Source organism: Mytilus californianus, unplaced genomic scaffold, assembly GCF_021869535.1.
Source record: "Mytilus californianus isolate M0D057914Y unplaced genomic scaffold, xbMytCali1.0.p SCAF_13, whole genome shotgun sequence".
Lineage (NCBI taxonomy): Eukaryota > Metazoa > Mollusca > Bivalvia > Mytilida > Mytilidae > Mytilus > Mytilus californianus.
This window is the reverse complement of record NW_026262615.1, coordinates 11,728,561-11,747,738: the sequence shown is the minus strand read 5'-3', so window position 1 is coordinate 11,747,738 and position 19,178 is coordinate 11,728,561. Positions and strand designations below refer to the sequence as shown.

General features: G+C 27.8%; 1 protein-coding gene across 1 annotated transcript in view; it reads right to left on the bottom strand.

Moving 5' to 3' along the window:
* Positions 1-15,332: 15,332 nt before the first annotated feature.
* LOC127723857 (carboxypeptidase N subunit 2-like) overlaps positions 15,333-19,178 on the bottom strand; it is a 138,999-nt gene continuing 135,153 nt past the window's right edge. The window contains exons 6-8 of the mRNA XM_052230576.1: positions 16,724-16,795; positions 16,029-16,100; positions 15,333-15,408 (exon numbers count right to left, since the gene is read on the bottom strand). Coding sequence (XP_052086536.1) covers positions 15,333-15,408; positions 16,029-16,100; positions 16,724-16,795 — 220 coding nt within the window. The remainder of the gene's footprint in view (positions 15,409-16,028; positions 16,101-16,723; positions 16,796-19,178) is intronic.

Below are 19,178 nucleotides of genomic sequence, written 5' to 3'. Positions count from 1 at the left end.
ACAATTTCATTGGTTAATTGATTTTGGATTTAATGTTATATGGATCAGTTAATGTATGGGACCATAAATATGTCCATAAATAAATACTTATATCACCTATACTGCAAGTTGTTATTTGTATTTTATGTAGAAACAAAGATTATATTTTGTTATGCCCCACCACAAATGTGGATGGGATATGAAATAGATTAACCCTTGACCATCCATTCTTATATCATCAGAGGCCTAGTTTATGTACAGAACAATAAATGAAAATGAAAGATACATACAGCAACAAACCACAAATACTGAACTACAGGCTCCTGACGTGGGACAGACACAGACTACATCTTAATCTAAACCATTAACTCTTTAATAGGAAACAACCAAATGTGACATATAAGTCCGGAAGTCTTCAAGGAAACATAATTCAAAATACATTATGCACCTATTTTATTTTTTGATGGAACTATAATGATGTTCGAGGTTTCCAATGTCAAACTTGGAGGACAAGTGGAGGAATCATTTTTTAGGTATCTAATTATCTAGTTGACTAGTTCATTTTGTTACATAATATGCCCTATAGGCATTAGACAGAGGCGGATTTAAGGGGGGCAGGGGCCCCAGATCCCCCCTTTTTTGGGAAAAATTTGGTTGATTATATAGGCAGTCAGTGGGCCACACTTATGAAAATTTCTGGATCCGCCAGTGTTAGATCTATAAAGGAATATTTTTCCCAGTGCGTTATAATCTATATAATCTTGGTACTTTTCCTTCAAAATCATCTAGAATGTTCCCTACAATATAAGTCTGACTATTCTAACAATAGTGACTTTGATAACTGAATTCGACAATCATTGAGTATCTGGATGGGGTCTACAGCATAGAGAATAATGGATAAAAAGTGCAATTTAAATTAAGGCCAAAACATATAAAGAATAGAGAAAATCGCCAAAAAAAAATAGAATATAAAGGAGTGCTAAAATTTAGGAATAGAGAATAATGACATAAAGATTTAAAGAACAGAAGGTTGAAGGACCCCCTTTCCAGACCCTCATCATTCAGGTTCGCCTTCCACTTAAATTTTTGTTTTACATTTTGTTTCATTATGTATGACAGTTAATAATATGTAAATTTTGATTTAACTTAGCGAATGATCTCATAAAAATTTCATCAAAACTTTCAAAAATAGCATAAATTTATCATTTTCATGAACACCATGACCTTAACCTTTCACCTTACGAATTTACCAAATGACCTAAAATTCAATGTTGGCCTGCACATCACTTAGGGGTACTGTTTACCGTATACAGATTTTCATTTCATATAGTTTAGGCCAAAATACTGGAGAAAAGGTTGATTTTTTTTCAAAAATAACCTTTTTTGGTTGCCATGGTTTCACACTTTTGGTGGTCTACCTCTCTTAAAAGGTCGGTGACCCCCACTTTTTTTTTTTGCTTTTTCTGAACTTCACTACCAACTCTCTTAGAATGGAAAGTATAATATAAATCTGTAATTTTGATTTAACTTAGCGAATGATCTCATAAAAATTTCATCAAAACTTTCAAAAATAACAAATTTATCATGTTCATGAACACCATAACCTTAACCTATGACCTTACGAATTTATCAAAATGACCTAAAATTCAATGTTGGCCTGCATATCACTTAGGGGTACTGTTAACCATAAACAGATTTTCATTTCATATAGTTAAGGCCAAAATACTGGAGAAAAAGTTGATTTTTTTTCAGAAATTACCTTTTTTGGTTGCCATGGTTTCACACTCTCTTAAAAGGTCGGTGACCCCCACTTTTTTTTTGCTTTTTCTGAACTTCACTACCAACTCTCTTAGAATGAAAAGTATAATAGAAATCTGTAATTTTCTTCTCTCAGTAGGTTAAGATGAAGGCAACGCAGGTGCAATTTTCCCTATTAGTCTTTGTAAAAATTGTACGATTTATGAGGGGAAAACCTATTTTTTTAGCAGTCTGTAACTTGCTTAGATGGTCGGTGACCCCCTATTTTTTTTGCATTTTTTAATTCATATGTTAAGAGGTTTCAATCAACAAATTATAAGGAAAAACTGTAATTTAAATTTTATACCCTCGAGCCTCCTTAAGTCTGACATATTGAAGATTTGTGTTCAACATGATCAATGTTAACTGATCTTCTGGGAAGTTTTCTAACTTGTTATTCAGTAAATATCTAATAGAAAATTGATGATCATGAACATAGTTACTTAATTAACCTACTTATATTCAAATTACCAAACATTTCAAAGGTTGATCTTCAGTTATTCAATGGATCAAATATATGTGTCATCAACCTGATATTGTTGATGTGATTTTCATTGCTTTAAAAATCAACATTATTTAACGAAATTAAAAAAGAATAATGACAAAACTACTGAGTTCTCGGCACACAAGTATATGTAAGAACAGCAGATGTGTGTGTACGTGATTAGATATACAGTTCAAATAATATAATATGTAACTTAAAGTCTGAGATGAACATAAATCATACTTACAATGTTTCAAGTTTTGTGTTGCTAGAAAACAGACCTTCAGGTAAAGTTACTAACTTGTTTACGTATAAATATCTGAAAGGAAGTCAAATATCTTGATTTTGTAAGAACATGTTAAATTAAAACACCGATTCCGAATTTACCAGAGATTACCAAATTCGATCTCCGTGTATTGAAAAGATGAAATATATTTTTCTTCAAACTGACATTGATGATGCATTTTTATAAGCTTCAACTGGAATCTTTAAACAATGAGTGACATTGAAACTAACATTAAGTATGCACAAAGGAAGTTTGCCAATAAAATGAAATTAAGGTAGACCTTCTGAGTTGTCAACAGACAAGTATATTGAGGAATATCAGTTATATATGTACGTGATTATATAAACAACACAATCTTTCATAAAATAAAGTCTGTGATAAACATTATTCACCATTACAATTCTTGTAACTTAGTGTTTGATGATAACAGACTATCTGGTAAACTTTCCTTGTTGTCTTTAGTTACAATTTTGGAGTATAATCAAGCATCTTAATTATGTAAGAACATATTCAATCAAGGCAATTATATTCAAATTACCAAAAGGAATTCTAAGATTAATTTTAAAATATTGAATAACATTAAAAGTTAAATTAGCATATAAAAAGGAAGTCTGACATATTGAAGATTGGTGTTCAACATGTTCAATGTTAACTAACCTTCTGGGATGTTTTCTAACTTGTTAATCAGTAAATATCTAATAGAAAATTGATGATCATGAACATAGTTACTTAATTAACCTACTTATATTCAAATTACCAAACATTTCAAAGGTTGATCTTCAGTTATTCAATGGATCATATATATGTGTCTTCAACCTGATATTGTTGATGTGATTTTCATTGCTTTAAAAATCAACATTATTTAACGAAATTTAAAATAGAATAATGACAAAACTACTGAGTTCTCGGCACACAAGTATATGTAAGAACAGCAGATGTGTGTGTACGTGATTAGATATACAGTTCAAATAATATAATATGTAACTTAAAGTCTGAGATAAGCATAAATTATACTTACAATGTTTCAAGTTTTGTGTTGCTAGAAAACAGACCTTCAGGTAAAGTTACTAACTTGTTAAAGTATAAATATCTGAAAGGAAGTCAAATATCTTGATTTTGTAAGAACATGTTAAATTAAAACACCGATACCGAATTTACCAGAGATTACCAAATTCGATCTCCGTGTATTGAAAAGATGAAATATATTTTTCTTCAAACTGACATTGATGATGCATTTTTATAAGCTTCAACTGGAATCTTTAAACAATGAGTGACATTGAAACTAACATTAAGTATGCACAAAGGAAGTTTGCCAATAAAATGAAATTAAGGTAGACCTTCTGAGTTGTCAACAGACAAGTATATTGAGGAATATCAGTTATATATGTACGTGATTATATAAACAACACAATCTTTCATAAAATAAAGTCTGTGATAAACATTATTCACAATTACAATTCTTGTAACTTGGTGTTTGATGATAACAGACTATCTGGTAAACTTTCCTTGTTGTCTTTGGTTACAATTTTGGAGTATAATCAAGCATCTTAATTATGTAAGAACATATTCAATCAAGACAATTATATTCAAATTACCAAAAGGAATTCTAAGATTAATTTTGAAATATTGAATAACATTAAAAGTTAAATTAGCATATACAAAGGAAGTCTGACATATTGAAGATTGGTGTTCAACATGTTCAATGTTAAATGACCTTCTGGTAAACTTTCTAACTTGTTACTCATTAAATAATTAATAGAAAATCAATGATCATGAAAATGCTTAATTTATCTTCTTTTATTTACATTACCATACATTTTAAAGGTTGATCTTAAGTTATTCAATCGATCAAATATATTTGTCGTCCACCTGATATGATAGATATATAATTTGTATTGCTTAAAAATTCAACATAAAAAAATGAACCAAATTTAAAAAGAATGATAGCAAAACTGCTGAGTTCTCAACACACAAGTATTTTGAAGAAAATCAGATATGTGTACGTGATTAAATATACAATATAATCTATAACACAATTAAGTCCTAAGATGATCACAATTCATACATACAATGTTTTAATTTTTGTTTTGTTAGAAAACATATGAACGAGGTTAAGAATTCCACACACTATTAAATAAGTTTAGGTCTGATATAAATATCAATTACACTTAAAATTATATAGGATTCATGTTGAACAGAAACAAATCTTCTGGTAAAGTTACTAACTTGTTATGCCTTAAAAATCTGGAAGAAAATCAAATATCTTGATTGTGTAGGAACATGTTAAATCAAAACACTGATACTAAACTTACCAAAGAATACCAATTTGATCTCCTTGTATTCAATAAGTTTATAATTGTGATAAACCTGCTGAGCTATTGGCACACAAGTATATTAAAACCCCTTTATATAGGATAGGAACATGATTTGCAATAATTTAATATAACCTTTTAATAAGATTAAGTCTGACATATTGAAGATTTGTGTTCAACATGATCAATGTTAACTAACCTTCTGGGAAGTTTTGGAACTTGTTATTCAGTAAAAATCTAATAGAAAATTGATGATCATGAACATAGTTACTTAATTAACCTACTTATATTCAAATTACCAAACATTTCAAAGGTTGATCTTCAGTTATTCAATGGATCAAATATATGTGTCATCAACCTGATATTGTTGATGTGCTTTTCATTGCTTTAAAAATCAACATTATTTAACGAAATTAAAATAGAATGATGACAAAACTACTGAGTTCTCGGCACACAAGTATATGTAAGAACAGCAGATGTATGTGTACGTGATTAGATATACAATTTAAATAATATAATATGTATGAAAAAGTCTGAGATGAGCATAAATCATACTTACAATCTTTCAAGTTTTGTGTTGCTAGAAAAAAGACCTTCTGGTAAAGTTATTAACTTGTTCTGGCCTAAAAATCTGAAAGGAAATCAACTATCTTGATTTTGTAAGAACATGTAAAATTAAAACACCGATACCGAATTTACTAGAGATTACCAAATTCGATCTCAGTGTATTGAAAAGATGAAATATATTTTTCTTCAAACTGACATTGTTGATGCATTTTTATAAGCTTCAACTGCAATCTTTAATCAATGAGTGACATTGAAAGTAACATTTAGTATGCACAAAGGAAGTTTGCCAATAAAATGAAATTAAGTTAGACCTTCTGAGTTGTCAACAGACAAATATATTGAGGAATATCAGTTATATATGTAAGTGATTATATAAACAACACAATCTTTCATAAAATAAAGTCTGTGATAAACATTATTCACAATTACAATTCTTGTAACTTGGTGTTTGATGATAACAGACTATCTGGTAAACTTTCCTTGTTGTCTTTGGTTACAATTTTGGAGTATAATCAAGCATCTTAATTATGTAAGAACATATTCAATCAAGACAATTATATTCAAATTACCAAAAGGAATTCTAAGATTAATTTTGAAATATTGAATAACATTAAAAGTTAAATTAGCATATAAAAAGGAAGTCTGACATATTGAAGATTGGTGTTCAACATGTTCAATGTTAAATGACCTTCTGGTAAACTTTCTAACTTGTTACTCATTAAATAATTAATAGAAAATCAATGATCATGAAAATGCTTAATTTATCTTCTTATATTTACATTACCATACATTTTAAAGGTTGATCGTAAGTTATTCAATCGATCAAATATATTTGTCGTCCACCTGATATGATAGATAAAATTTGTATTGCTTTAAAATTCAACATAAAAAAATGAACTTAATTAAAAAAGAATGATGGCAAAACTGTTGAGTTCTCAACACACAAGTATTTTGAAGAAAATCAGATATGTGTACGTGATTAAATATACAATATAATCTATAACACAATTAAGTCCTAAGATGATCACAATTCATACATACAATGTTTTAATTTTTGTTTTGTTAGAAAACATATGAACGAGGTTAAAAATTCCACACACTATTAAATAAGTTTAGGTCTGATATAAATATCAATTACACTTAAAATTCTATAGGATTCATGTTGAACAGAAACACATCTTCTGGTAAAGTTACTAACTTGTTATGCCTTAGAAATCTGGAAGAAAATCAAATATCTTGATTGTGTAAGAACATGTTAAATCAAAACACTGATACTAAACTTACCAAAGATTACCAATTTGATCTCCCTGTATTCAATAAGTTTATCATAGTGATAAACCTGCTGAGCTATTGGCACACAAGTATATATTAAAACCCCTTTATATAGGAACATGATTTGCAATAATTTGATATAATCTTTTAATAAGTTTAAGTCTGACATATTGAAGATTTGTGTTCAACAAGTTCAATCTTAACTGACCTTTTGGGAATTTTTTTAACTTGTTATTAAGTAAATATCTAATAGAAAATCAATGATCATGAATATACTTAATTAACCTACTTATATTCAAATTACCAAACATTTCAAAGGTTGAACTTCAGTTGTTCGATGGATTAAATGTAATTGTGATCAACCTGATATTGATGATGTAATTTTCATTGCTCTAAAATTCAACATTATTTAACGAAATTAAAATAGAATGATGACAAAACTACTGAGTTATCGGCACACAAGTATATGTAAGAAGAGCAGATGTGTGTCTACGTGATAAGATATACAATTTAAATAATATAATATGTAAGAAAAAGTCTGAGATGAGCATAAATCATACTTACAATCTTTCAAGTTTAGTGTTGTTAGAAAACAGACCTTCTGGTAAAGTTACCAACGCGTTATTCTCTAAATCTCTGGAAGAAAATCAATTATCATGGTAATATAAGAACATGTTACATTAAAGCACTAATTCTGAACTTACAAAAGATTACCAATCTGATCTCCTTGTATTCAATAAGTTTATAATTGTGATAAACCTGCTGAGCTATTGGCACACAAGTATATTAAAAACCCTTTTATATAGGAACATGATTTGCAATAATTTAATATAACCTTTTAATAAGATTAAGTCTGACATATTGAAGATTGGTGTTCAACATGTGCAATGTTAACTGACCTTCTGGGATTTTTTCTAACTTGTTATTCAGTAAATATCTAATCGAAAATTGATGATCATGAACATAGTTACTTAATTAACCTACTTATATTCAAATTACCAAACATTTCAAAGGTTGATCTTCAGTTATTCAATGGATCAAATATATGTGTCATCAACCTGATATTGTTGATGTGATTTTCATTGCTTTAAAAATCAACATTATTTAACGAAATTAAAATAGAATAATGACAAACTACTGAGTTCTAGGCACACAAGTATATGTAAGAACAGCAGATGTGAGTGTACGTGATTAGATATACAGTTCAAATAATATAATATGTAACTTAAAGTCTGAGATGAACATAAATCATACTTACAATGTTTCAAGTTTTGTGTTGCTAGAAAAAAGATCTTCTGGTAAAGTTATTAACTTGTTCTGGTCTAAATGTCTGAAAGGAAGTCAACTATCTTGATTTTGTAAGAACATGTTAAATTAAAACACCGATACCGAATTTACCAGAGATTACCAAATTCGATCTCAGTGTATTGAAAAGATGAAATACATTTTTCTTCAAACTGACATTGTTGATGCATTTTTATAAGCTTCAACTGCAATCTTTAATCAATGAGTGACATTGAAAGTAACATTTAGTATGCACAAAGGAAGTTTGTCAATAAAATGAAATTAAGTTAGACCTTCTGAGTTGTCAACAGACAAGTATATTGAGGAATATCAGTTATATATGTACGTGATTATATAAACAACACAATCTTTCATAAAATAAAGTCTGTGATAAACATTATTCACAATTACAATTCTTGTAACTTGGTGTTTGATGATAACAGACTATCTGGTAAACTTTCCTTGTTGTCTTTGGTTACAATTTTGGAGTATAATCAAGCATCTTAATTATGTAAGAACATATTCAATCAAGACAATTATATTCAAATTATCAAAAGGAATTCTAAGATTAATTTTGAAATATGGAATAACATTAAAAGTTAAATTAGCATATAAAAAGGAAGTCTGGCATATTGAAGATTCGTGTTTAACATGTTCAATGTTAAACGACCTTCTGGTAAATTTTCTAACTTGTTACTCATTAAATAATTAATAGAAAATCAATGATCATGAAAATGCTTAATTTATCTTCTTTTATTTACATTACCATACATTTTAAAGGTTGATCGTAAGTTATTCAATCGATCAAATATATTTGTCGTCCACCTGATATGATAGATATAATTTGTATTGCTTTAAAATTCAACATACAAAATGAACTTAATTAAAAAAGAATCATGGCAAAACTGTTGAGTTCTCAACACACAAGTATTTTGAAGAAAATCAGATATGTGTACGTGATTAAATATACAATATAATCTATAACACAATTAAGTCCTAAGATGATCAAAATTCATACATACAATGTTTTAGTTTGTGTGTTGTTAGAAAACATATGAACGAGGTTAAAAATTCCACACACTATTAAATAAGTTTAGGTCTGATATAAATATCAATTACACTTAAAATTCTATAGGATTCATGTTGAACAGAAACAAATCTTCTGGTAAAGTTACTAACTTGTTATGCCTTAAAAATCTGGAAGAAAATCAAATATCTTGATTGTGTAGGAACATGTTAAATCAAAACACTGATACTAAACTTACCAAAGATTACCAATTTGATCTCCCTGTATTCAATAAGTTTATCATTGTGATAAACCTGCTGAGCTATTGGCATACAAGTATATTAAAACCCCTTTATATAGGAACATGATTTGCAATAATTTAATATAATCTTTTAATAAGTTTAAGTCTGACATATTGAAGATTTGTGTTCAACAAGTTCAATCTTAACTGACCTTTTGGGAATTTTTTTAACTTGTTATTAAGTAAATATCTAATAGAAAATCAATAAATATGAATATACTTAATTAACCTACTTATATTCAAATTACCAAACATTTCAAAGGTTGATCTTCAGTTATTCAATGGATCAAATATATGTGTCATCAACCTGATATTGTTGATGTGATTTTCATTGCTTTAAAAATCAACATTATTTAACGAAATTAAAAAAGAATAATGACAAAACTACTGAGTTCTCGGCACACAAGTATATGTAAGAACAGCAGATGTGTGTCTACGTGATTAGATATACAGTTCAAATAATATAATATGTAACTTAAAGTCTGAGATGAACATAAATCATACTTACAATGTTTCAAGTTTTGTGTTGCTAGAAAACAGACCTTCAGGTAAAGTTACTAACTTGTTTACGTATAAATATCTGAAAGGAAGTCAAATATCTTGATTTTGTAAGAACATGTTAAATTAAAACGCCGATACCGAATTTACCAGAGATTACCAAATTCGATCTCCGTGTATTGAAAAGATGAAATATATTTTTCTTCAAACTGACATTGATGATGCATTTTTATAAGCTTCAACTGGAATCTTTAAACAATGAGTGACATTGAAACTAACATTAAGTATGCACAAAGGAAGTTTGCCAATAAAATGAAATTAAGGTAGACCTTCTGAGTTGTCAACAGACAAGTATATTGAGGAATATCAGTTATATATGTACGTGATTATATAAACAACACAATCTTTCATAAAATAAAGTCTGTGATAAACATTATTCACAATTACAATTCTTGTAACTTGGTGTTTGATGATAACAGACTATCTGGTAAACTTTCCTTGTTGTCTTTGGTTACAATTTTGGAGTATAATCAAGCATCTTAATTATGTAAGAACATATTCAATCAAGACAATTATATTCAAATTACCAAAAGGAATTCTAAGATTAATTTTGAAATATTGAATAACATTAAAAGTTAAATTAGCATATACAAAGGAAGTCTGACATATTGAAGATTGGTGTTCAACATGTTCAATGTTAAATGACCTTCTGGTAAACTTTCTAACTTGTTACTCATTAAATAATTAATAGAAAATCAATGATCATGAAAATGCTTAATTTATCTTCTTTTATTTACATTACCATACATTTTAAAGGTTGATCTTAAGTTATTCAATCGATCAAATATATTTGTCGTCCACCTGATATGATAGATATATAATTTGTATTGCTTTAAAATTCAACATAAAAAAATGAACCAAATTTAAAAAGAATGATAGCAAAACTGCTGAGTTCTCAACACACAAGTATTTTGAAGAAAATCAGATATGTGTACGTGATTAAATATACAATATAATCTATAACACAATTAAGTCCTAAGATGATCACAATTCATACATACAATGTTTTAATTTTTGTTTTGTTAGAAAACATATGAACGAGGTTAAGAATTCCACACACTATTAAATAAGTTTAGGTCTGATATAAATATCAATTACACTTAAAATTCTATAGGATTCATGTTGAACAGAAAAAAGATCTTCTGGTAAAGTTATTAACTTGTTCTGGCCTAAATGTCTGAAAGGAAGTCAACTATCTTGATTTTGTAAGAACATGTTACATTAAAGCACTAATTCTGAACTTACAAAAGATTACCAATCTGATCTCCTTGTATTCAATAAGTTTATAATTGTGATAAACCTGCTGAGCTATTGGCACACAAGTATATTAAAAACCCTTTTATATAGGAACATGATTTGCAATAATTTAATATAACCTTTTAATAAGATTAAGTCTGACATATTGAAGATTGGTGTTCAACATGTGCAATGTTAACTGACCTTCTGGGATTTTTTCTAACTTGTTATTCAGTAAATATCTAATCGAAAATTGATGATCATGAACATAGTTACTTAATTAACCTACTTATATTCAAATTACCAAACATTTCAAAGTTTGATCTTCAGTTATTCAATGGATCAAATATATGTGTCATCAACCTGATATTGTTGATGTGATTTTCATTGCTTTAAAAATCAACATTATTTAACGAAATTAAAATAGAATAATGACAAACTACTGAGTTCTCGGCACACAAGTATATGTAAGAACAGCAGATGTGAGTGTACGTGATTAGATATACAGTTCAAATAATATAATATGTAACTTAAAATCTGAGATGAACATAAATCATACTTACAATGTTTCAAGTTTTGTGTTGCTAGAAAAAAGATCTTCTGGTAAAGTTATTAACTTGTTCTGCTCTAAATGTCTGAAAGGAAGTCAACTATCTTGATTTTGTAAGAACATGTTAAATTAAAACACCGATACCGAATTTACCAGAGATTACCAAATTCGATCTCAGTGTATTGAAAAGATGAAATATATTTTTCTTCAAACTGACATTGTTGATGCATTTTTATAAGCTTCAACTGCAATCTTTAATCAATGAGTGACATTGAAAGTAACATTTAGTATGCACAAAGGAAGTTTGCCAATAAAATGAAATTAAGTTAGACCTTCTGAGTTGTCAACAGACAAGTATATTGAGGAATATCAGTTATGTATGTAAGTGATTATATAAACAACACAATCTTTCATAAAATAAAGTCTGTGATAAACATTATTCACAATTACAATTCTTGTAACTTGGTGTTTGATGATAACAGACTATCTGGAAAATTTTCCTTGTTGTCTTTGGTTACAATTTTGGAGTATAATCAAGCATCTTAATTATGTAAGAACATATTCAATCAAGACAATTATATTCAAATTACCAAAAGGAATTATAAGATTAATTTTGAAATATTGAATAACATTAAAAGTTAAATTAGCATATAAAAAGGAAGTCTGACATATTGAAGATTGGTGTTCAACATGTTCAATGTTAAATGACCTTCTGGTAAACTTTCTAACTTGTTACTCATTAAATAATTAATAGAAAATCAATGATCATGAAAATGCTTAATTTATCTTCTTATATTTACATTACCATACATTTTAAAGGTTGATCGTAAGTTATTCAATCGATCAAATATATTTGTCGTCCACCTGATATGATAGATAAAATTTGTATTGCTTTAAAATTCAACATAAAAAAATGAACTTAATTAAAAAAGAATGATGGCAAAACTGTTGAGTTCTCAACACACAAGTATTTTGAAGAAAATCAGATATGTGTACGTGATTAAATATACAATATAATCTATAACACAATTAAGTCCTAAGATGATCACAATTCATACATACAATGTTTTAATTTTTGTTTTGTTAGAAAACATATGAACGAGGTTAAAAATTCCACACACTATTAAATAAGTTTAGGTCTGATATAAATATCAATTACACTTAAAATTCTATAGGATTCATGTTGAACAGAAACAAATCTTCTGGTAAAGTTACTAACTTGTTATGCCTTAAAAATCTGGAAGAAAATCAAATATCTTGATTGTGTAAGAACATGTTAAATCAAAACACTGATACTAAACTTACCAAAGATTACCAATTTGATCTCCCTGTATTCAATAAGTTTATCATTGTGATAAACCTGCTGAGCTATTGGCATACAAGTATATATTAAAACCCCTTTATATAGGAACATGATTTGCAATAATTTAATATAATCTTTTAATAAGTTTAAGTCTGACATATTGAAGATTTGTGTTCAACAAGTTCAATCTTAACTGACCTTTTGGGAATTTTTTTAACTTGTTATTAAGTAAATATCTAATAGAAAATCAATGATCATGAATATACTTAATTAACCTACTTATATTCAAATTACCAAACATTTCAAAGGTTGAACTTCAGTTGTTCGATGGATCAAATGTAATTGTGATCAACCTGATATTGATGATGTAATTTTCATTGCTCTAAAATTCAACATTATTTAACGAAATTAAAATAGAATGATGACAAAACTACTGAGTTATCGGCACACAAGTATATGTAAGAAGAGCAGATGTGTGTCTACGTGATAAGATATACAATTTAAATAATATAATATGTAAGAAAAAGTCTGAGATGAGCATAAATCATACTTACAATGTTTCAAGTTTAGTGTTGTTAGAAAACAGACCTTCTGGTAAAGTTACCAACGCGTTATTCCCTAAATCTCTGGAAGACAATCAATTATCATGGTAATATAAGAACATGTTACATTAAAGCACTAATTCTGAACCTACAAAAGATTACCAATCTGATCTCCTTGTATTCAATAAGTTTATAATTGTGATAAACCTGCTGAGCTATTGGCACACAAGTATATTAAAAACCCTTTTATATAGGAACATGATTTGCAATAATTTAATATAACCTTTTAATAAGATTAAGTCTGACATATTGAAGATTGGTGTTCAACATGTGCAATGTTAACTGACCTTCTGGGATTTTTTCTAACTTGTTATTCAGTAAATATCTAATCGAAAATTGATGATCATGAACATAGTTACTTAATTAACCTACTTATATTCAAATTACCAAACTTTTCAAAGGTTGATCTTCAGTTATTCAATGGATCAAATATATGTGTCATCAACCTGATATTGTTGATGTGATTTTCATTGCTTTAAAAATCAACATTATTTAACGAAATTAAAAAAGAATAATGACAAAACTACTGAGTTCTCGGCACACAAGTATATGTAAGAACAGCAGATGTGTGTCTACGTGATTAGATATACAGTTCAAATAATATAATATGTAACTTAAAGTCTGAGATGAACATAAATCATACTTACAATGTTTCAAGTTTTGTGTTGCTAGAAAAAAGATCTTCTGGTAAAGTTATTAACTTGTTCTGGCCTAAATGTCTGAAAGGAAGTCAACTATCTTGATTTTGTAAGAACATGTTAAATTAAAACACCGATACCGAATTTACCAGAGATTACCAAATTCGATCTCCGTGTATTGAAAAGATGAAATATATTTTTCTTCAAACTGACATTGTTGATGCATTTTTATAAGCTTCAACTGCAATCTTTAATCAATGAGTGACATTGAAAGTAACATTTAGTATGCACAAAGGAAGTTTGCCAATAAAATGAAATTAATTTAGACCTTCTATGTTGTCAACAGACAAGTATATTGAGGAATATCAGTTATATATGTAAGTGATTATATAAACAACACAATCTTTCATAAAATAAAGTCTGTGATAAACATTATTCACAATTACAATTCTTGTAACTTGGTGTTTGATGATAACAGACTATCTGGTAAACTTTCCTTGTTGTCTTTGGTTACAATTTTGGAGTATAATCAAGCATCTTAATTATGTAAGAACATATTCAATCAAGACAATTATATTCAAATTACCAAAAGGAATTCTAAGATTAATTTTGAAATATTGAATAACATTAAAAGTTAAATTAGCATATAAAAAGGAAGTCTGACATATTGAAGATTGGTGTTCAACATGTTCAATGTTAAATGACCTTCTGGTAAACTTTCTAACTTGTTACTCATTAAATAATTAATAGAAAATCAATGATCATGAAAATGCTTAATTTATCTTCTTATATTTACATTACCATAAATTTTAAAGGTTGATCGTAAGTTATTCAATCGATCAAATATATTTGTCGTCCACCTGATATGATAGATAAAATTTGTATTGCTTTAAAATTCAACATAAAAAAATGAACTTAATTAAAAAAGAATGATGGCAAAACTGTTGAATTCTCAACACACAAGTATTTTGAAGAAAATCAGATATGTGTACGTGATTAAATATACAATATAATCTATAACACAATTAAGTCCTAAGATGATCACAATTCATACATACAATGTTTTAATTTTTGTTTTGTTAGAAAACATATGAACGAGGTTAAAAATTCCACACACTATTAAATAAGTTTAGGTCTGATATAAATATCAATTACACTTAAAATTCTATAGGATTCATGTTGAACAGAAACACATCTTCTGGTAAAGTTACTAACTTGTTATGCCTTAAAAATCTGGAAGAAAAACAAATATCTTGATTGTGTAAGAACATGTTAAATCAAAACACTGATACTAAACTTACCAAAGATTACCAATTTGATCTCCCTGTATTCAATAAGTTTATCATAGTGATAAACCTGCTGAGCTATTGGCACACAAGTATATATTAAAACCCCTTTATATAGGAACATGATTTGCAATAATTTAATATAATCTTTTAATAAGTTTAAGTCTGACATATTGAAGATTTGTGTTCAACAAGTTCAATCTTAACTGACCTTTTGGGAATTTTTTTAACTTGTTATTAAGTAAATATCTAATAGAAAATCAATGATCATGAATATACTTAATTAACCTACTTATATTCAAATTACCAAACATTTCAAAGGTTGAACTTCAGTTGTTCGATGGATCAAATGTAATTGTGATCAACCTGATATTGATGATGTAATTTTCATTGCTCTAAAATTCAACATTATTTAACGAAATTAAAATAGAATGATGACAAAACTACTGAGTTATCGGCACACAAGTATATGTAAGAAGAGCAGATGTGTGTCTACGTGATAAGATATACAATTTAAATAATATAATATGTAAGAAAAAGTCTGAGATGAGCATAAATCATACTTACAATCTTTCAAGTTTAGTGTTGTTAGAAAACAGACCTTCTGGTAAAGTTACCAACGCGTTATTCTCTAAATCTCTGGAAGAAAATCAATTATCATGGTAATATAAGAACATGTTACATTAAAGCACTAATTCTGAACTTACAAAAGATTACCAATCTGATCTCCTTGTATTCAATAAGTTTATAATTGTGATAAACCTGCTGAGCTATTGGCACACAAGTATATTAAAAACCCTTTTATATAGGAACATGATTTGCAATAATTTAATATAACCTTTTAATAAGATTAAGTCTGACATATTGAAGATTGGTGTTCAACATGTGCAATGTTAACTGACCTTCTGGGATTTTTTCTAACTTGTTATTCAGTAAATATCTAATCGAAAATTGATGATCATGAACATAGTTACTTAATTAACCTACTTATATTCAAATTACCAAACATTTCAAAGGTTGATCTTCAGTTATTCAATGGATCAAATATATGTGTCATCAACCTGATATTGTTGATGTGATTTTCATTGCTTTAAAAATCAACATTATTTAACGAAATTAAAATAGAATGATGACAAAACTACTGAGTTATCGGCACACAAGTATATGTAAGAACAGCAGATGTATGTGTACGTGATTAGATATACAATTTAAATAATATAATATGTAAGAAAAAGTCTGAGATGAACATAAATCATACTTACATTGTTTCAAGTTTTGTGTTGCTAGAAAACAGACCTTCAGGTAAAGTTACTAACTTGTTTTCGTATAAATGTCTGAAAGGAAGTCAAATATCTTGATTTTGTAAGAACATGTTAAATTAAAACACCGATACCGAATTTACCAGAGATTACCAAATTCGATCTCCGTGTATTGAAAAGATGAAATATATTTTTCTTCAAACTGACATTGTTGATGCATTTTTATAAGCTTCAACTGCAATCTTTAATCAATGAGTGACATTGAAAGTAACATTTAGTATGCACAAAGGAAGTTTGCCAATAAAATGAAATTAAGTTAGACCTTCTGAGTTGTCAACAGACAAGTATATTGAGGAATATCAGTTATATATGTACGTGATTATATAAACAACACAATCTTTCATAAATTAAAGTCTGTGATAAACATTATTCACAATTACAATTCTTGTAACTTGGTGTTTGATGATAACAGACTATCTGGTAAACTTTCCTTGTTGTCTTTAGTTACAATTTTGGAGTATAATCAAGCATCTTCATTATGTAAGAACATATTCAATCAAGACAATTATATTCAAATTACCAAAAGGAATTCTAAGATTAATTTTGAAATATTGAATAACATTAAAAGTTAAATTAGCATATAAAAAGGAAGTCTGGCATATTGAAGATTGGTGTTTAACATGTTCAATGTTAAACGACCTTCTGGTAAATTTTCTAACTTGTTACTCATTAAATAATTAATAGAAAATCAATGATGATGAAAATGCTTAATTTATCTTCTTTTATTTACATTACCATACATTTTAAAGGTTGATCGTAAGTTATTCAATCGATCAAATATATTTGTCGTCCACCTGATATGATAGATATACTTTGTATTGCTTTAAAATTTAACATACAAAATGAACTTAATTAAAAAAGAATGATGGCAAAACTGTTGAGTTCTCAACACACAAGTATTTTGAAGAAAATCAGATATTTGTACGTGATTAAATATACAATATAATCTGTAACACAATTAAGTCCTAAGATGATCACAATTCATACATACAATGTTTTAATTTGTGTGTTGTTAGAAAACATATGAACGAGGTTAAAAATTCCACACACTATTAAATAAGTTTAGGTCTGATATAAATATCAATTACACTTAAAATTATATAGGATTCATGTTGAACAGAAACAAATCTTCTGGTAAAGTTACTAACTTGTTATGCCTTAAAAATCTGGAAGAAAATCAAATATCTTGATTGTGTAAGAACATGTTAAATCAAAACACTGATACTAAACTTACCAAAGATTACCAATTTGATCTCCCTGTATTCAATAAGTTTATCATTGTGATAAACCTGCTGAGCTATTGGCATACAAGTATATTAAAACCCCTTTATATAGGAACATGATTTGCAATAATTTAATATAATCTTTTAATAAGTTTAAGTCTGACATATTGAAGATTTGTGTTCAACAAGTTCAATCTTAACTGACCTTTTGGGAATTTTTTTAACTTGTTATTAAGTAAATATCTAATAGAAAATTAATGATTATGAATATACTTAATTATTCTACTTATATTCAAATTACCAAACATTTCAAAGGTTGAACTTCAGTTGTTCAATGGATCAAATGTAATTGTGATCAACCTGATATTGATGATGTTATTTTCATTGCTCTAAAATTCAACATTATTTAACGAAATTAAAATAGAATGATGACAAAAGTACTGAGTTATCGGCACACAAGTATATGTAAGAACAGCAGATGTGTGTCTACGTGATTAGATATACAATTTAAATAATATAATATGTAAGAAAAAGTCTGAGATGAGCATACATCATACTTACAATGTTTTAAGTTTAGTGTTGTTAGAAAACAGACCATCTGGTAAAGTTATTAACTTGTTATCCGATAAATTTCTGGAAGGAAATCAAATATCTTGATTATAGATCATTTAACACTAAAACACTGATACTGAACTTACCAAAGATTACCTATTTTGAACTCCATGTGTTCAATAGATAAATAAATTTTTCTTTAAACTGACATTGTTGATGCAATTGTTTAAGCTTTACTGCCACCTTTAAATGTGAGCGGCATTTAAAGTAAGATTAGTATGCACAAAGGAAGTTCTTTGGATACCAGAATGTGTTTAATATACTTAATTAACCTACTTATATTCATATTACCAAATATTTCAAAGGTCTATCTTCAGTTATTCAGTGGATCAAATATATTTGTCATCTATACTCATAATTTATTAGACATTAAAATCATTTGATTGAACACCATAATAAGATTGATCGACATAATAATGGACTGGACTACATGTCAACTGTAAAACAAAACGAAATCCCGTCCAACATCTGAAAAAGGGAATGTTTAAAACATGCCTCATTAAAACTACCATACTCCAATGTAAATTCAAAAATTCATAAGATGTTCCGAGGAACCTTGTGTC